This window comes from Penicillium cosmopolitanum (genome assembly GCF_028827165.1).
Source record: "Penicillium cosmopolitanum strain IBT 29677 chromosome Unknown utg000011l:1.0-3548175.0:1.0-3550911.0, whole genome shotgun sequence".
Lineage (NCBI taxonomy): Eukaryota > Fungi > Ascomycota > Eurotiomycetes > Eurotiales > Aspergillaceae > Penicillium > Penicillium cosmopolitanum.
In genome coordinates, this window is record NW_026622681.1 from 2,642,025 (window position 1) to 2,659,778 (window position 17,754).

Below are 17,754 nucleotides of genomic sequence, written 5' to 3' on the forward strand. Positions count from 1 at the left end.
GTCAGAAACTGTTGACTACACAGGGAAGTAGATGATATTGGGTGCACGGCGTCTTTTATACTTATGCCTCTCCACACTCGTAATTGAGTATCTTTAAGCTGTTGTTGAAAATTCCTTGTCGATCAATTTACCTTAAACTTTGACCGCGAACCAATAGTCAGTTAGGTGTTGGGTCGAAAGTTAATCAGCCTTTGCCTGTTTATTCATCATACCGATAGAGATCTGTCGAGAAAAGTGGAGATTTCTATTATAGTGAAATGGGATTGGCCCAGGCGGAAATCTCGAGCCCGCCGTCCTCTAAGGTACGCCGCTTTCTATTTCCATAGTCGCCATTCTTTCCCGATATTCCCTGAATGCTTAACTATCATTCAGGCCGAGTACAGCAACCCATACTCGCTCAAATCTGCCATGGAAAGTCAGGAGGTTGTGATTGGTGGCGACGCGCCCAAGGATCAAAAAGATAAGGTTTTGACTGATGACATAAACTAAATGCTGCGCCACCTGGAAATATGAATAAACATCCCGACGCAATGGTCTAATGTCTGATCTGACGGAAGTAGTAGTGGCGGTGCCAAAATTACAATCAAGCCGACTGATTAGTTAACTAACTTGACTTGGGATCAGCCAAATAAATTCCCATGGAAGAAAGATGAGCATGGACCATTGAGGACAGCTGGGTTCAGTCGGTCTTTATTGACGCACTGAATTGATTCTACTAGTAGTCGTTCGACCATCGTAGCCTGCAATAAATGTGATTGATTAGTCGGTCCAACTGTCGATCTACGGGGCGAGAGCTTATAAGGTTGAACCCGCCGAAATGGGGCAGACAGCAATTAAACCCCGTTTGTCATCGCATCTGTAATGAGTTAGTGAGTTAGTTAACTGAACTAGAGCTGGGAATGCACACTAATTACTCTGAGCGGACACGTCTGGTGATTCAGTAAAGACGGTTGAACTAAGTCATTACGCTGTAAGGCGTTTTAATGTTGAGTCATGGACAAAGCTTTCTGGTTATGTGGCCGGCGAAGGATTCTCTTACTTTAGTGTACCGAAGCTATGGACAGCATGAAATTGAGGTCTGAATGCTCTGGGTTAGAAAGCACTATAACAGGTGTGATACCACCGATTAATGCACCCTTTGCGTGATTACTGTTTTGACATAGGAAATCAGGAATCTGACTTATACACCGTCACTGGATGTATTGTTGAACGGTCCACTACGCTCACAGTCTTTCGCAGGACATGATAAGATCGTCCAGTTGCTGATCGAGAAAGGAACCGAGGCCAACGCTCCAGGTGGAGAGCATTTCAACGTCTGTCGGAGAATAGAATAAGATTGTGGAAATCGTCCAGCACACCTGGCTCCTAGTCGGTCTGCATCCTTCTCTCTCTTTTAGGAGATCTTTAATCTCGTGATATAATTTGTAGCTCAAGTAGCTGTCGCTGTAAAGGAATGAATTAGCTCAATGACTTGCTATTTTCTACATACCGTTATGTCTTGCTGGACATGTATACTGAAATTATTGTTTGTAAATAACTGATATAAAGAGATTCCTTCGCATCATTATTAAAAGATATTTCTGCCTATTGAATAACCATTTCTGTCTAACTATGGCACTAATACTTGGATTCTTACAAGGCTCTGATAGGAACACAGTTATTTTGTAAGAACTTTGTATTATACAATATTTGTATCGTCATACTTGTAAGCTGTATCTATTTTTGTAACAATTCTAGAGTCAATGCCCCTTGGCGGTGGAGCGAGAAAAGAAAAGCAATTATCAGGGTAGAAATTGTTCTCGCTATCGACTGTAATGGGCATTGTAGTTGTTTTTTATTTGGATAAATTCAAGTTTTCATCGCTCATCCATTTCCGAGACCTCAACACTTTATAACCTTGCAATCTGTTCGAACCAACTAACTTGTAGGTCTAGCTAAGGACTGGACAGTAGTTATTCGAAGCATGCGCTATGTCGATGCCAAAAAATCGAGACAAGTCACTGATTCGGATAGGTTAAAGCAACCTTCCGGATCGGACCGCGACTACTAATAAGACAAACCCCTTCTCCGTCCACGTCAAGACGGACATCTATTCACCGCATCTCAGCTGCAATACTAGTAAATAACGTGCTTGCCAAGGCCGGCCTGCTCTGATCTGACCTGATCCTTCTTCCAGGGTCCCCGTCGCCGGCGCCGAGATGGACTCGGACCGGGTGGATGAGTTGGCAAGGCTGAAAGTGCAGCGCCAAGGCAAGAGTGCTAATGTCAGTGCGAGCGGAAGTGCGAACGCAAGGTAGACTTAGGCGTTATTCGTGGATTGTGCATGTTCCACTAGTATTTGGGGGCTAAATGCAAGAATTACTAGTAAGAATCTAGTACTGCATCAACCCTCTAGAACACCTCGAGTTCCAACACCTGGCGGGATGTGTCAAGTACCTTGTACTCAACAGAGTACGATTTAGCCTAGGAAACCTGAACCTAATTGGAAACAAAGTACCAGTACCACTACGAGAAAAACACTCAAGACCAAAGACCCGCCAAGACGAGAATACATTTCATGCTCACGATGTTACAGAGAGACAGAGGAAGGAAAGAAAAAAGAAACCTATATACAAAAGCGCCGCCAGAAAATCGAGACCAGAGACAAAGAACAGACAGGCATCACGTTTGACCATACTTGATAAGAGTCGGAATCGGGATTGGTATCGGAATTCGGTTACCTTAAAACTGCGGTAATGAGATTGGCGTTTGGCATGTGCAGCTTCGATGAACCACCATACAAAACCCCAGCCCCATCTCCTCGGTGATTGTCGATCGAGATCTAAGGTCGTACACACGATCCCAATCGAATCCCCCGATCCCAATCCGATTGAATAAACCAGGTCAAGTGGCGCGTGGAAAATAAAGCAACGATTGGCAAGAACAAGGAATTACCCTCATATGCACCTCCCAGATTCACGAAGCAACCAAAGCTGCAGAATCGGCAAGAAGAATACGAAGTCATTTGTTCCGGGGTATGGAGTAAAATGAGAGATATTGGTATGTAGGCGTGTTTGTGAGTGAGGAAGATGAGATGCGCAGATCGACAAGCGGTATCGTATCCTAGGTCGAGAGCAACCTTAGAAGAAGAGAGAAGAGAAAAAAATAAGATGATGGATTTGAAAAAGGAAAACAACGGGTTGGGGGTATGGAGCTGGAGCTGTAGGGAGATAATCTGATCTGATTTGGTTGGAGTGGGCATTTATAGCAGGTGTAGGTAGCCAAGCTTTCTCTATTCCTGTCCAAATCCAAGGGTCTCCTCCACTGCAATGGACATCTTGTGCTCCAGGGCGTCATGGGTCTTGTAGGGCGGTAGGTCAAGACGGTTGAAGCAGGTGTGCGACTTGGGCAAAGCGGCAGGATCTCCTGACTTCTCAATAGTGAATCGTCTGGGACCGTCCGAACCTTGCAAGTCCTTGAAACCGTTGACGGGAATACGCGAGGTACCAGTGGTGAACTGCAGCAGACGCGACTTTTGCTCCGCGTCCCAAGTGCGGACGATCTTCCAGAAGTTCTGAATAACCTCGTCCTGCTCCTGGTAACCGCGGTAATCGGTGTGCTTCTTCCAGTCGTCCACGTCGATATCGGCGATACCGCCAATCAGCAGTTCCAGTTCACGCTCGTCGAAGACGTTGACCAGATCCGCGGGGATCAGCTCATTGAAACCAGACATGAATGCGTTGAATTGCTCCTCCACGCGCTTGACAATCTTCCATTCCGTAACCAATCTGAAAATTTATTAGTTAATACTCCAATTATCCAGGAACTGTGAACAACTCACTCAATGTACTGCGGCTTGTTCTCGTTGGTGACGTTAATCTCCTCTCCACCGGGTATCAAATCAATAGTGCGACGCTCGCCAAACTTCTCATCGTCGACAGAGAAGGTAAGTTCAACGATCCCTTCGATGTCATTGTCCCTGTCGGAGATTAGTATTGGGTATCATCGCTTTCTCAGGAAAGGAAAACCTACAAGGTCCACGCCAGGTTTCGATGTAAATCTTCGTCCACACCCTCCATATCTTGAAGAGTCACCTTCTTCCTCAGCATCATCTTATAGAAAGCACCAATGAAGAAGGAATCCAAGAAGCGACGATGGAAGATCGCCAGACCGACAACACGGCCGATGAACTTGAAGTAATTGAGATGCTCGGGGTTGACGCCAGAGTGAGGATTAATCTGCAGGGTATAATTATCGTGGGCGGAGTATTCGAAAAGGCAGTAGAAGGGGTTGAACATTTCGTGAGAGAGAAGGAAAAAGAATTCACTGAAAAGGTTAGCGAGGTCCAGCGAAAGCAAAGCTTCAGGGGGGAGGGTAATAGGAGGGCATACCGAGAAAGACCACCATAATCCAGACCGTCTTCCCCATCGAATTTAATCATCAAACGCTTCTTCAGGTCGGAAGCACTCTGGCGCATGATCTCGGCGTAAGAGTCTTCGAAGATATTATTACGGCGAACCTTAACATGGCATTGACCAGACATGATTCGCAAAGCAGGCTGGGATCGGAAGTAGATCAGCTTGCGGCGGAAGTCACGCTTGTACTGAGGAACACCCTGATCCAAAGAGGAGGGCAATCTGGGATCGTCCCAAGTTGTAGTCTTGGTGTTGTGGTCGACAAAGTACACTCGAGCCGTATTCGTGAGACGCATTTCCCAACCACTGGGTAGAGGTCCCAGTTGAGAGACGGGCTGCTGTTGAATGGTGGTGTTGTTTCCTCCTTGGTTCTGGTTCTGACCGTACATGCGGATGTACTGCTGCCGACGAGGATCGACCCAGGTCGTAGTGCGGGTATTGTGGTCCACGAAGTATGCGCGGCCCTCGGGCGTGGATCGTTGCTCCCATCCTGGCGGGAGCTCTCCAGTGCCTGCAGTGGTGGCTCCCGTCGCCATCATGGAAACGGCATTGGCGTGAGATCCAGGGGCTGAACCCCCGGCGGCCGGTGCAGCAGGAGGAGGAGCACCTGGCGGCGGCGTGCTTTGGCCTTCCGGCAAATTGGGCGAATTGGCGCCGGTGCGATCCTCCGGTAGCATTCGGCTCTGGTGGGCGCGACGCTCCAGTTGCATGTTGGCGGCGCGCTCATTGCGGGAGCTCTGCTCATTATAGTTGGCGGATGGTCGTGACCAGGTGGTAGTTCGCGTGTTGTGGTCGACGTAGTATGTCCGTCCCAGATTATCCTCCCTTCGCTCCCAGCCCGCGGGGAGTCGACCCTGACTATCCTCGAATGAACTCAGATTTGCACGCGATGCGGCACCGACACCGGGCGGAGCGGCTCCATTGGCGGGTGGAGAGGGGCCCACTGGTCGACGCGCGGTTGTTGAGCGAAGAACTTGATGCGGCGGGAGCAGGAGAATTGTCGAGATGGCTAGGACTAGCCTGAGATTGCGACGAGGGTGCTGCGATTTGTGGGACAAGACCACTGGATGTGGAAGATTGAGCATGTTGAGGTCGAAGCCCATTCTGCTGGTTGGGGTGGGGTGCGTCGAGGTTAGTTGACAGGTTAATGATCAGCTTGCCGTGGACGACGAGGTTATCATTGGACTTTTTCAGGTCGCGAGTGAGCATTTCTAGAAGGGAGGCGGAAGTTAGCACAGAGTGTTCCTTGACGAGTTTTCGTCACGACTCGATCGCGTCATACCATCACCACCCATCTGTAGATCGATCACATCGCCGATCCGTACGTTGATGACGCCGAGGAAACCCTGATCCTTCTTCTTGAACTTCTTTTGGTCGAAAATTTGAATCGCGAGAATACTGTCTTCGTTGACTTTCCTGTTTCGATAAAAGACCACCGGTTAACACCACATATGTCCCATCCGGAATCACCACCACGCCGAGACCAAAGCTCGCGGTAAAAAGTGGGGGCTGCGACGTACAGATCAAAGGGTTCATTCCAGTATGGATTCAAGGTCTTTTTGATCACCGAGGTGGTGTGAGTTTGCTCGCCTCCGACAGTGGCCACAGCGAATGGGTCGGGAAATCCTAATGGTGAAAGTTGTTGGTCAGCCCCCCGCCGCTGATGATCATCCACGCTCGACCGAGCATCGTCTCGAATGGATGATGGAAAGATCGCCACAGGGTAATCGACATGGAAAGAACATACGAAAGACATCACGTTTGTAGAGACCGTCGGCCGCGATAACTATTATCATTTAGTCAGTCTGATATCGAAGGCGGACCCCGCAGCGTCCCGCCTGATGCAGGGCGCCGGGCTCCCAAGAGGAAAAAGGCAGTCTTACTCGTGACCCGAAGGTTGGGCTGGCTAGAAGTTGCGAAAGGATGTCAGCCAGCGAAAAAAGAAATGCGGAGGGAAGGGAAAGGGAGGGGAAACGAAGTGAAAGACGTACGCTGGCAGGTTGGATGCCATGATGCCCTGAATGAGTTGACAAGCACGTTAAAAGCGAAAGGACTGATCAATCAAGCCCGATGCGAGACAGGAAAGCGCATGCACAAGAAAGGAGGGATAACGACCAATCTCAGAAATGACGTGGTGGGCGTGATGAGTGGAGGAGGGGAGGTTTCGAATTGGGAGGTTGAAGGTTGAAGGAGGAGAAGGAGGAGAAGGAGAATGGAAGGGCCGGGCTGGGCTGGGCTGGGCGTGGTGGTGGTGGGGAGAACTGCACTGCTCAACTACACAAGACACTCAAGACTAGACACAGCCAAGATGGATTCAATCCGGTCTTTTTCACTGTTAGTCTTGACTTCTAATACAATAACCACCTCAGCCACACTGCGCCCGGTTGGAAACCTCTGTTCGCTGATCTGGCGTACGTAATACTGGGCAAGGTCAAGTCGGAGTGCGGGTGCGGGCGGGATGGCCAGTGGCGAGCCTTGATAATAATAGGACTAGATACTTACAGGCTAGTTACTGGGTACTAAGTACTAGCTACTAGGCAGCGAAATAGATACTGCAACTAACCTGCTTACTTTAGATGGTTCTGCCCTCTTGTAGTCATTCCATGATTACACATCGAGCCCAGCAAAGACTCGTTATTGTACATTTCCTATAGCCTAGCCTAGCCTAGTCTCTTAACTCCATAGCCAGAATCCCACGAGAGAGAGAAACAGAGGACACAAATTGATGATGAACACCGGGTTCATCGGGTTCATCGGATGCCGGCGAACTCTCATCCTCTTTAGTAGGGAGCATAGCCACGACCGCGTCCCCGAAAGCCACCACCGCGGTAGGTGCCACGGCCTCGCCCACGTCCACCACGGAATGCACCTCGTCCACGACCGCGAGTCATACCAGGCAGGTTGGTACGCTTAGGAGTGACCTATAAGAGGGGAGAAGGAGACTGCGATTAGTCCAGTCCAGAGCACAAACAAAATGGTGAAGGGACAAGGGAAACATACCTTCAAGTTGCGACCACGGAAGACACTCTCGTTCAAAACCAGCGCATTAGCCACGAGACTCGGCTCGGAGAATTCCACGTAGGCGTATCTAATAATCAGATAGATAGAACCGATCAGCATTGTTCCACCTATTCCACCTTCCACGCTGTGCTGTGCTGTGCTGTGCAAGTGCAAGTGCATGCTAAACTCACCCCTTCGGCTGACCACTGAACTTATCCAGCAGAATAGTGACTCGATTGATGGAGCCACAGCTCTGGAAATGCGACTGGATCTCCTCCGGTGACGCGCCATAGTCCACATTACCGACAAAGACGCTCCGGGCATCGATATCTTCCTTGTTCTCTTGGAGACCTTCGGCCTCCGCATCGAGGGATTGTTGCATTTCTTTCAGCTTTGCGGCTTCGGACTCCATCTCGGCGACCCGGCGCTTCATCGCGGCGATTTCTTCCTGAGGAATTGGATATCCGCATTAGCCGGTGTTCATCCTGTTTTATTTTGCTTTGCTTTGCATTGCTGTGCGTTGAATTGGTCGTGGTGGTCGCTCGCTTGGCTTGGCCCAGCCAAAGCTCGACTACTCCAAAGCTACCTCTTGCGGGATCACCTTGTCGCACGGAGTCGAGGCGCGATTGCTGGAGAGGAAATATCTTTGATCACACGAACCTCGTCATCAACCCCCTCTTCCTGGGGAGGAAGCTGCTCCTCCTTGATCTCTGCTCCTTCGGCGGACATTATGTGGGATGTTGTGAAGAAAATGAAAACGGGCTCGATTGATAATTCGGGTTGTCGGGCAGCGGCAAGAATAGGGCGGCTGGGAGGGAGGTATAAGGCGACAAGGGAGGAGGGAGAGAGGGTGGGGGGATATCGTGCTAGAATGGAATTAAGAAGAACTGGAACGATATGGGCGATTGAAAGGCCCTGAAAGAACGGTCGTCAAAGAATTGTGGACGTGAAGGTCCATGGGAGATCTTTCCATGCGGGGCGGATGAGGCGCGCTGGCTTTGGCTCCAGACGCTAGTCCTGATCCGGTAATCCAGGCTGCGATGTGATCAAGCGTGCCCAGGTATATTTGTATGGGGGATGAGGAGGACATGTGTTCAATTTATTGCAGAATATAATATTTGATCGAGGAAAGGTTTAAATGAGTTTGGGCAGAGCATCTTCCGATCGAGTAGTTGGCTACACTCGTTCTAAGAATAGGTATCATTCCATTGCAAGCAGATATCAAAAAGGCCAGACAGTACGGCGTACAGTATGCGGGAACAGAGAGACTATGTACAGGGTGAATCATATAGTGTTGATAGGTCGAACGAATAATCAGGGTCGTCCACCCTGGGGCAAGCTCACGAGTCAGCAGTTGTTGCTGCTGCTGCTGCTGCTGCTGCTGGTGCCGGTGCCGCCGCCGCCGTCGTTGTTGCCGTTGCAGCATCTGGCGCGCGGTTCTTACGGAAAGAAACCTTCTCCACAGACACATTTTCGATACCGTTGGGGTCGGTCTTGAGCTGGTAGACGTAGAGAACAAGGACATCGCCTTGGATCTGTCACAGTCACCGTATTAGCATCCACGTATATCTTATCCCATTTGTATTGCATCGACTCACATCCATCAAGCAGAAGCTCGGCGTCGGCTCTTCGCCCTCTGGCCAGAATCCCGAGCTCAGAGCACCGGTGGCACTTCCCGGGTTGATAAAGAAGTGACCCTCCATCTCGAATGCCTCGAAGCGATGGGTGCCGCCCCAGAGCAATATGTCGACATCCATTTGGCGGGCAGCAATCAAGAGGGCGTCGGCATCGCCATTCGGGACGATGGTGTGTCCATGGGTAAATCCGATGCGCAGGTTCCCATGTTCAACGATCTTAGAGATGGGGAGGTTGGGTGAGTCAACGTCAAAGTCGCCCTTGACCATTTGCAGGTCCGGGGCGACCCCGCGGAGGTACTCATAGGTCTCGCGGTCGGTGCAGTTGCCCAGACATAGGATCTGGCCGATCTTTCCGGGGAGAGGAGTTTCCGAAACTATCAGAAGGTGGTGAGGGGTCAATTGCAAGGTCTAGATATAGGGTTCGGTGAGGGCGGGTGAGGTATACCTTGGGTGGGAGGTCCTGGGGCGGTGGTTAGCGGGACAACGCAGTGAGGGACAGGCCTGAGAAGACGTGGAGGAGTAGATCCAAACTCACAGGAGCACGGTCGGGAATGAATAGGTCACCGATGACCAGGACAAGACGGGCGGTCATGGCTGGAATTGGAGGGAGGAGCTCTAGGACAAGCTAGAAGCAGCTAAGAGGGGATGGAGAATGGAGAATGGCGGGTTTGCGGAGTCGGGATTAGCGCGGAGTCCATCTGGTTGGTTCATCGCCCCGAACACTCTTCTCGTCCGACTGGCAAGAATTCGGGTCGGGTTGGCCAATCGAGATCTGGGGGAATTGGGTTCTCTGCGGAGCTCTCCGAGTGCTTGGATCTCTAGAATGGCGAGTACAGCGGAGAGTGTGGACTGGTCGTAGTAGTAGTGGTATAGTATGGAACAGAGTATGGGTGTGAATGCTATCCTCTACCATTGTAGTCTATAGTGATGCATTGTATATTCTAGGTTAGTAAAATATCATATAATTATTGTGATATACTCTGCTTTCTAATATTCATCTGTAAATGTCTGACTATATGGCCATCTATACTCTGTTCCATACTATATCTCCACCCTGGAGTATAGGGTATACCCTGCATAGTAGGATATCGGATGGCCTCCCGTAGTCACAGCACAACTGTGTATACTGTGTAGCATACTAGTATACATTTTACATACTACATTCCAGGTAGTATACAATCTTCACATAGAATATAGAATAGATTCCGAATTCCTACTCTTCCCGCTCAAAATGGTAGTTCATTCCTCTCCCCCTTCTCTCCTCCCCCATCGGCCCCGGCCGTCATTCACCGACGGGTGGGAAATTTCCTCTGAGATTCAGCTCCTCCCTTCTGCAATAAATAGCCTCCTTCTCCTCTTCCATTGCACTCCACTCCACTGTCCTTCGCAAGCCCTTCCGAGTGGTATACTTCGGCTGTCCTCCGACGCAACCAATCCCCTCTCCTCTCTCGCCAGACTCCCCGGGTGACTCGGCGGCGATCCCCGATACTCCAGCAGTGCCAGCAGTCCCAGTGTACCAGCACCACCAAGTTTTCCTCGGGAATTCACAAGCAAATCGCCCAAGGTACTACGCAATCCAATCAACTCAGCCAATCCAACCAATTACCCCGCGGCACACCCCGCCGCAATCGGATGTCGACCAAGTCCACCCAGCAACGATTGAGCCTGATCTCCAGACACCTGGACCAGCGTCTCCCGTTGCCTGAACTGAACACTCCCTTCTCGACCAAAAGAAACTCTCTCGCTCCTGACGACGTTGAATATAAACCCGTCGACCGTTCCATTCCTCCTTCACCTCCCCCCGAGCCCCAACCCACCCAATCCAACATGTCTACTCAAGCCCCTCACAACACTCTGCTCATCCCGGGCCCCATCGAGTTCGATGATGCTGTCCTCCAGTCCATGTCCCACTATGCGTGAGTTCAAACCCCCCCTACCCCTCCATTCCCATAACCTCCCCCCACTAACATCAATTGACCCCTCCAGTGAGAGCCACGTCGCTCCCGGCTTCGTCAAGGTCTTCGGCGAGACCATCTCCCTCACCCGCAAGCTCTTCCAGTCCACCAACCCTGCCGCACAGCCCTTTATCATCGCCGGCAGCGGCACCCTCGGCTGGGACCTCGTTTCCGCCAACCTCGTCGAGCGCGGCGAGAACGCCCTCGTCCTAAACACCGGCTACTTCGGCGACGCCTTCGGTACCTGCCTCACCACCTACGGCGCCAACGTCGACCACCTCCGCTGCCCGATCGGCGAGCGCCCCGCCTTCGAAGAAGTCGAGAAAGCCCTCCAGTCCAAGCCCTACAAGGTCATCACAATCACCCACGTCGACACCTCGACCGGCGTGCTCAATGACATCAAGCGCGTGGCCGAAATCACCCGCCGCGTCAGCCCCAACACCCTCGTCGTCGTCGACGGCGTCTGCAGTGTCGGATCCGAGGAAATCGCCTTCGACCAGTGGGACCTTGATGCCGTCGTCACCGCATCCCAGAAGGCAATCGGATGTCCACCAGGTCTGAGCATCGTAATGGTCTCCGGCCGCGCGATCCAAGCCGCTCAATCCCGCAAGACCCCCGCAGCAACATACTACGCCAGTATCGAGAAGTGGCTGCCAATTATGCAGAACTATGAGAACAACAAGCCGAGTTACTTCGCTACTCCTCCCACACAGCTCGTGCATGCTCTGCACACTTCCCTTAGCCAGATCACTGCTCGTGGTATGCCCGAGACGTTCGCTATTCACACCAAGGCTTCGGATAAGGTTAAGGCTGCGATTGCTGAGCTCGGTCTTAAGCAGCTTGCTCCTAACCCGGATGCTCAGGCTCATGGTATGACGGCCATGTATCTTCCTGATGGTCTGGCTCCTCCCGATGTCTTGCCTGGTCTGCTGAAGCGTGGCGTTATCTTTGCAGCTGGTCTGCACAAGGAGATTGCTACTAAGTATATCCGTTTCGGTCACATGGGTGTTAGTATCTCTGATCCTAACCGTAAGGATATTGATAATGCTCTGGGTGCGCTGAAGGAGGCGCTTGTTGAGGCTAAGCAGGCGAAGGGTCTGTAGATTTTGTTATGTTCTATAAATCTATAAATTGAATGATTATTATAGACTATTTCGTTCTTAGAGGTGTAGCATATACAGTAGGGCCAGTGTGTGCAATGCGTGGCAAGTGTTCATGGATAACAGCTTGAAACTTGAACTTGGGTCGTAGATACAAGCATGCCCTTGTGTAATTTATGACTGGTATGTACTTATATAATTCTACTACCTAGTGAGACGGGGTAGGATGCTCGAAGCAGCACGATCGGAACGTGCGATGCGAAGTAGCACTGGGACAGGCGCCAAAACCACCACCAATTATGTATAAGTTGAGCAAAGTCCATCTACTATCATACCACATATTCCTCCAATACAGCCTTCATGCAGGCTGCAGCTGTAGCAGCAGCATAGTTTTGCCAATATTTATTCTTATGGCTATCGGCATAATCGCACACGCCTTTGATGACAAGGCACGGCAAATTATCCCAAACTCCCGAAGCCTCCATTTCCAAAGCGATAAGATTATGTCGCGTCGCAATTTCATCACGATGTTGGCCAGATTTCATGACTGTATCTCCAGAGCCAACAAAACCGAAGCGGACTTTGGCTTCTGGAGGGCGACCCCTCATTGATGCTTCCTGTAATCGTTTGCGTGGGACCAGCAGCCCCTTCTGGCATCCAAGCTGTTGGCAAGTTAGTTCTCGCGCCTCTTTGCATACTGATTCTGTGCCACCTCCACAGGCACTGCATATTTTGCATGCTGCTCTATTTCGATGCTTGTGTTGGTATGTAGAGCAGAACAGCTCGTCTTTGTCGATGCCTGGGTAGCCAGCTCTTTTGGGGCCAAGCCTATCCTGCAACACTCTGAGGTATTGACAAAGCTTTGTTTCCAGGCGTTTTTGCCCTTGCATCCCCTTCAGTTTCGCCAACATGCCCCGAATTTCGGGGCGAGGTCGAGCAACAACCTCTGGTCCCGCTTTGCTCAAAAAGGTATCGGGAAATTGTCTCCCGAAGTCATATTGGACGATCCCATCACTGATCATAACATCTCCCAAGATGATGTCATCCTTGCCGTCTAAATATGATGGAACACCCCCGCATATTCCAACCACAAGCGCAAGCTTGATTTCCGGATAGCTAAATCGTATACTCGAGGCTGCCTGTGATGCGGCGCCTTTCCCCATGCCAGCCATATGGACGAGAACGACATTATGGCGAAAGATTTTGCCCAGGGTGTACGTGTTGTGATCTCCGGCTGCTCTGCCGTAGTTCTCGTGTTCCTCATCCCAAATCTCCTCAAAAACCTCATTGACGGCGTCTGCTTCCAAGGTTAACGCACAGAAAATAGCGACGGTGAATTGGGAACGACGGGCAGATTTTGAAAGGGATGGGTGTTCTGTCTGATGCACCTTTGGAGAGCTGGAAACTTCCAAGTTGGGGATTCCCTGGATTTCCCAGTCATCCTTGTATGCATGATACAGCGCCCGGAGGGGGTAACACGACGTTGTCATAGAGAAGGGACTGCCTGGTTTCAAGGTCTTCTTCGTGTTTCGACGGGTCACCAGGGCCATCTCTAAATAGTTCGGCATCAAGACAGTTGTTTACAACCGCTTCATAAGCCGCTCCGATCGTACTCCCCAAGTTACTGCGGTTTGCCGTGATCCATGCCCACTCATAGTAATCATTGATCGTGGTTTCATCGAAGAGGTGATGAGGAGACTTAGGTCTGGACGGTTCCATGGCTGCAATCTCAATGAGAACAACCCCCAGCGCAAGAATACTGGGATACATATGACAAATGTCGTCCGCGATGCAGTAGTCCAGTATTTGGTCCTTCTTACACTTTTGAAGTTTCGTGGTAAAATAAAGATGTGGTTGGGTGTGGTTCCGATCGGTGATCTTCTCCACCATCATGTGGATATTTTCATGCGTCCACGGTTTCGCCATCCAATACGAATTATAGTACTGCCACACTGACCTCGCAATTGTATATGCCAACGTTATTTTCACCCTGTTGGAGAGATATGCTGTATTTTTCAGCCACTCTGAAAGAGGGATACTCGCTTGGGGGAGGAAACGTCTCCAGGCGGTCCCGTCGACGACGTCGGCGAGCTTCATTGCGTTGTTTTGGATGTGGAACTGGATGGGTTTGCTGTTCTCACATCCAATCATCCTGCAGAATTCTCCGAGTTTGACTTTTCGGAGACTATGTTGTAGAGGTGACTTGCTCAATATCCTAGGCGATGGGCTCGAACCTTGGATAGCGAATGCGACTTGTCTGTTTCCCGGTGGTTTTTCTTTTCTACGAAAGTATGAGAAGCAGAATGTTAGCTAACTTAGCCCATTCTTAGAAATTTCACACTGTTCATACCTAGCAACCGATATTTTCACCTCTTTCCACTGTAACTGACAGTTGGTCATGCCACACGAAGTGTGGCCTGCTGAAAACACTAGGTCGAATGGAATATCCTCATCATCTTGCTTATCATTCTCAGGATCCAGTCGCAGCCAGGCGTGATCAAGGTGTTGCGTGCTACACGAACATGCTGAGTACATTCGCAGTTGGGTATGAAGGGCATTGCTGACCCGCGCAGGGTATTTGGTATCCTTATCATATAAGCGTATCTGCTCATCAGGAAGGGCGTCTGGCGGATCCATTGCGTGCAGGCAATCTGTGATGAACCAAAGGAGGGAATGGTACTCGGGGTTCTGCTGGACGAACTGTGGCAGGCTACGTCGAATATCGCTAATAAGTATTTTCTCCTCAGGCGTATTTGAGTACATGTACTCAGATATCCTCTGGAGTGCGTCAAAAGACCTATTATCTCTGTAATGTCCGGATCTGTGGGCCTAGGTTGTGAGTTGTTCCGGTAATAAGCTATGGTGCATTTTCCGGCTTGCTATACGGACTGAACAATTTCACTTACAGAACAAGCTTTGTTAACGAGCGTTACAACCTTGAGCAGCTTGTCATGTATTTCTCTCTGGCCCGAGGGGGGATTTTGTTGACTCAAGATGAACATTTGGCCGCCTAGCTGAGCGAATCTGTTATCTTGCATTTCCAGGCCAAGACGGGTTGCTTGGATGCTGATCCAAGGAAAGACATCCCAACACAGATCGAGGATATTGTCCATCTTGGATGACACTCCCTGACTCCACCTGCTGGTGGCGATGGGCTTCCACTGGAAGAACACGAGGAAAGCTGAAAGTGAAAGCTGACGTTCATATCCCACGTGACAGCATCCCTGCCCAACCTCGCATGAGGCATGGCGGGGTACACACCGTCTGTTTCCCTGGGTATCGCGGTATACGCTCATCTCGTTGAGAAAGACGACACATATGATGTTGCCTCGAGCGATTTGAAACTTCCGTCGATCAGTGCTTTGCTCTCCACGTCGGCACATGGTCACGAGGAACAGCTCTTACCATGTCAGAACTGTCTACAATCTTTGACGCTGCCACAACATGTCGTGACGTCTTTAGGACGGCCACGACAGTCCTACGGCTAATGAGACAAGAATGGGCTGAGAATAGGCTGGCGGATTTTAATATCTGGTCTACTGGCGCCGGTGCTTCTGCCACAGGGAAAGCCTCGCTGGATCATCGACTACGCGACAACCACCCGCAAGCCCACTCTATCCTGGTCAATCTGTTGTTGATGTTGAGGATTCTGGTGCAAAAATGCATAGATGGAGGTATGAATGTATCCCTGGATAGAACTCTCTACTCTATCTGACTCCGCGTCCTAGGCCAAAAAGTTGAGGCTACTGCGGTGGAGCTTTCTAGCGAAGAATTAGCCAGAATGAAGGATGTCGAAGACAGTTTGGACCAGCTCACAAAACTTACGGTGGCGATTCGAAAAGCCGGAACCCGGTCCCGACTTCAAAAGGCAGACAGTTCATTCGATCCCAACAGTCCCCAAATTTGTTCCCTGCGCCGACACCTTGAAATCCTCCTCCTGATACACCCCGACAAGCATGGAACATCGGATTCAAGCAAACAACAGCTTGACCCAGCAAGATTGACCCGGATTCAATTACGGATGATCGAAGCTAACTTAACACGGCGAAATCGTTTTATATACTCACAGAAACATGCTCAGAAGCTAGGAATCACTTCCAGACACCGAATTAACAAATTAGATGAGAAATCAGCATTGATGAAGCAGACGTGTTCGGAAGTTGACGAGACAGCTTCCCTTTCACAAGGAGAGAGGACAGATATAAAAGATGACCTACATGCTCAATCTACGACAACTGCCACGCTGGTGGACGAAGCAATTGTGATTCAACCGAAGCAGATAACCGGGCCTACAACGACAGTCGTGTCAGTAACAAGCTCTCGAGTCTCTTATCCAAAGCCCCCGCCTCTCCACAATGATCAAATGGTTTTCACTTGTCCTTGTTGCTGTCAGTCTCTTCCTGTCGCGGTAGGGCGAAGCAACCAGTGGAAGTAAGTCTATCTTCCCAAAAACAGTGACTCGATCTGATGAGTCTTATTTTTTAAACAGGAAGCATCTGATGGGAGATATTTTACCGTACACATGTATTTTCGAGGACTGTCCTGAGACTAACACGTTCTATATGAGTAAAGAAACTTGGTTAAGCCACATGGAGAAAGAGCATTGGGGCATAGAGCAGTGGGAATGTCGTGCATGCTCCCAGAAGAACATATATGCCACTTTCAGGGAATCGAGCCACTTCACAGCACATATTGAACAGCAGCATAGCAAGGGGATTAAGCCACAGCAGATACCTATGCTACGCTTAGCATGGCGGCGTAAAGTGCCTCTGAAAGTTTCCGCCTGTCCACTTTGCTGCTTTGAGAGTGATGACCAAAACGCCCTGCTTGACCACGCGGCTGAGCATATTCACTCCTTTTCACTGAGGTCTTTGCCATGGGCACCGAGAGAAGGCTTTGAAGGAACTGATGATAAGGGGGAGGGGGACGAAGAAGAATTCGGGGCTTTTTTCAACCAGCATTCCTACTTTGACGTTGACAGCTGCCGGTCCGAGGTCCTGTCGACTTCTTCTGAAGGGTCAGCCCTGGCCACGAAGCCGGGGAGCATTGCTGGCTCAGATTCCAGAGCACCAGCAAATTCTATGCACGAGGAACAAAAACAACAACTTACAGAGGATCTTCTCGAACAAGTCCCGCATGGAATATTAGGGCAGTCAGGTACAGGCGATTGGTTACAAATTCTGGATAACGATCCAGAGGAACCGAATCCGTTACCAATGCCCTACGACCCAGATTTGCCCCCGCTATCAGCGACGGACGAGAAGGTTCTGCCAGGTGAGTTTGCGGGTAACTTTTCCATTCGAGTGGGCCATCTACCTACTTTTCTGAAGCCTCCGTGTTGACTAAACTCTCTTTCCTGATAGGTGAAAGCATTTCAACCTCTGCCAGGATGATGGAGCTGCGTCTTGACCCGCGGGCAAATGATGCTGCAATAACCGAAGAGGTCGTGAAGGCGGCTGGAAATATATACAATGGCCGAGAAATTATGGCACTGCTTCTCGACCAGCTGGGGGACGAGATCAACATCACGGAAGAGGTGGTGAAGGCTGCAGCTGGAAATATGATGACCGGCAAAGAAGTGATGGCACTGCTTCTCGAGCGGCGGGGGGGACGATATCACTATCACTGAAGAGGTGGTGAAGGCTGCGGCTGAAAATGGGATGGCTGG

At 50.2% G+C, this 17,754-nt stretch overlaps 7 protein-coding genes across 7 annotated transcripts; 2 read left to right on the forward strand and 5 right to left on the reverse strand.

Moving 5' to 3' along the window:
- Positions 1-3,271: 3,271 nt before the first annotated feature.
- On the reverse strand, positions 3,272-6,405 carry N7509_012491 (NEDD4 family E3 ubiquitin-protein ligase; the record flags this gene model as incomplete). The annotated part of the gene is made up of 10 exons (XM_056637128.1): positions 3,272-3,767; positions 3,821-3,958; positions 4,012-4,305; positions 4,371-5,337; positions 5,411-5,605; positions 5,677-5,810; positions 5,915-6,020; positions 6,142-6,180; positions 6,278-6,300; positions 6,386-6,405. 10 exons carry the CDS (start codon positions 6,403-6,405, stop codon positions 3,272-3,274), a joined length of 2,412 nt encoding a protein of 803 aa, XP_056483158.1.
- Positions 6,406-7,174: 769 nt separating this feature from the next.
- Positions 7,175-7,827, reverse strand: N7509_012492 (polyadenylate-binding protein; the record flags this gene model as incomplete). Its single annotated transcript, XM_056637129.1, has 3 exons — positions 7,175-7,315; positions 7,395-7,482; positions 7,586-7,827. The coding sequence occupies 3 exons, from the start codon at positions 7,825-7,827 to the stop codon at positions 7,175-7,177; spliced, it is 471 nt and encodes a 156-aa protein (XP_056483159.1).
- A 907-nt stretch (positions 7,828-8,734) lies between these two features.
- Positions 8,735-9,623, reverse strand: N7509_012493 (vacuolar protein sorting-associated protein 29; the record flags this gene model as incomplete). Its single annotated transcript, XM_056637130.1, has 3 exons — positions 8,735-8,929; positions 8,993-9,439; positions 9,567-9,623. The coding sequence occupies 3 exons, from the start codon at positions 9,621-9,623 to the stop codon at positions 8,735-8,737; spliced, it is 699 nt and encodes a 232-aa protein (XP_056483160.1).
- Positions 9,624-10,663: 1,040 nt separating this feature from the next.
- Positions 10,664-12,089, forward strand: N7509_012494 (alanine--glyoxylate transaminase; the record flags this gene model as incomplete). The annotated part of the gene is made up of 2 exons (XM_056637131.1): positions 10,664-10,947; positions 11,018-12,089. 2 exons carry the CDS (start codon positions 10,664-10,666, stop codon positions 12,087-12,089), a joined length of 1,356 nt encoding a protein of 451 aa, XP_056483161.1.
- A 326-nt stretch (positions 12,090-12,415) lies between these two features.
- Positions 12,416-13,636, reverse strand: N7509_012495 (5'-methylthioadenosine/S-adenosylhomocysteine nucleosidase family protein; the record flags this gene model as incomplete). Its single annotated transcript, XM_056637132.1, has 1 exon — positions 12,416-13,636. The coding sequence occupies one exon, from the start codon at positions 13,634-13,636 to the stop codon at positions 12,416-12,418; it is 1,221 nt and encodes a 406-aa protein (XP_056483162.1).
- Positions 13,637-14,301: 665 nt separating this feature from the next.
- Positions 14,302-15,469, reverse strand: N7509_012496 (uncharacterized protein; the record flags this gene model as incomplete). The annotated part of the gene is made up of 3 exons (XM_056637133.1): positions 14,302-14,320; positions 14,437-14,864; positions 14,993-15,469. The coding sequence occupies 3 exons, from the start codon at positions 15,467-15,469 to the stop codon at positions 14,302-14,304; spliced, it is 924 nt and encodes a 307-aa protein (XP_056483163.1).
- A 23-nt stretch (positions 15,470-15,492) lies between these two features.
- Positions 15,493-17,715, forward strand: N7509_012497 (uncharacterized protein; the record flags this gene model as incomplete). The annotated part of the gene is made up of 4 exons (XM_056637134.1): positions 15,493-15,760; positions 15,815-16,391; positions 16,576-17,360; positions 17,450-17,715. The coding sequence occupies 4 exons, from the start codon at positions 15,493-15,495 to the stop codon at positions 17,713-17,715; spliced, it is 1,896 nt and encodes a 631-aa protein (XP_056483164.1).
- Between the last annotated feature and the right edge of the window lie 39 nt (positions 17,716-17,754).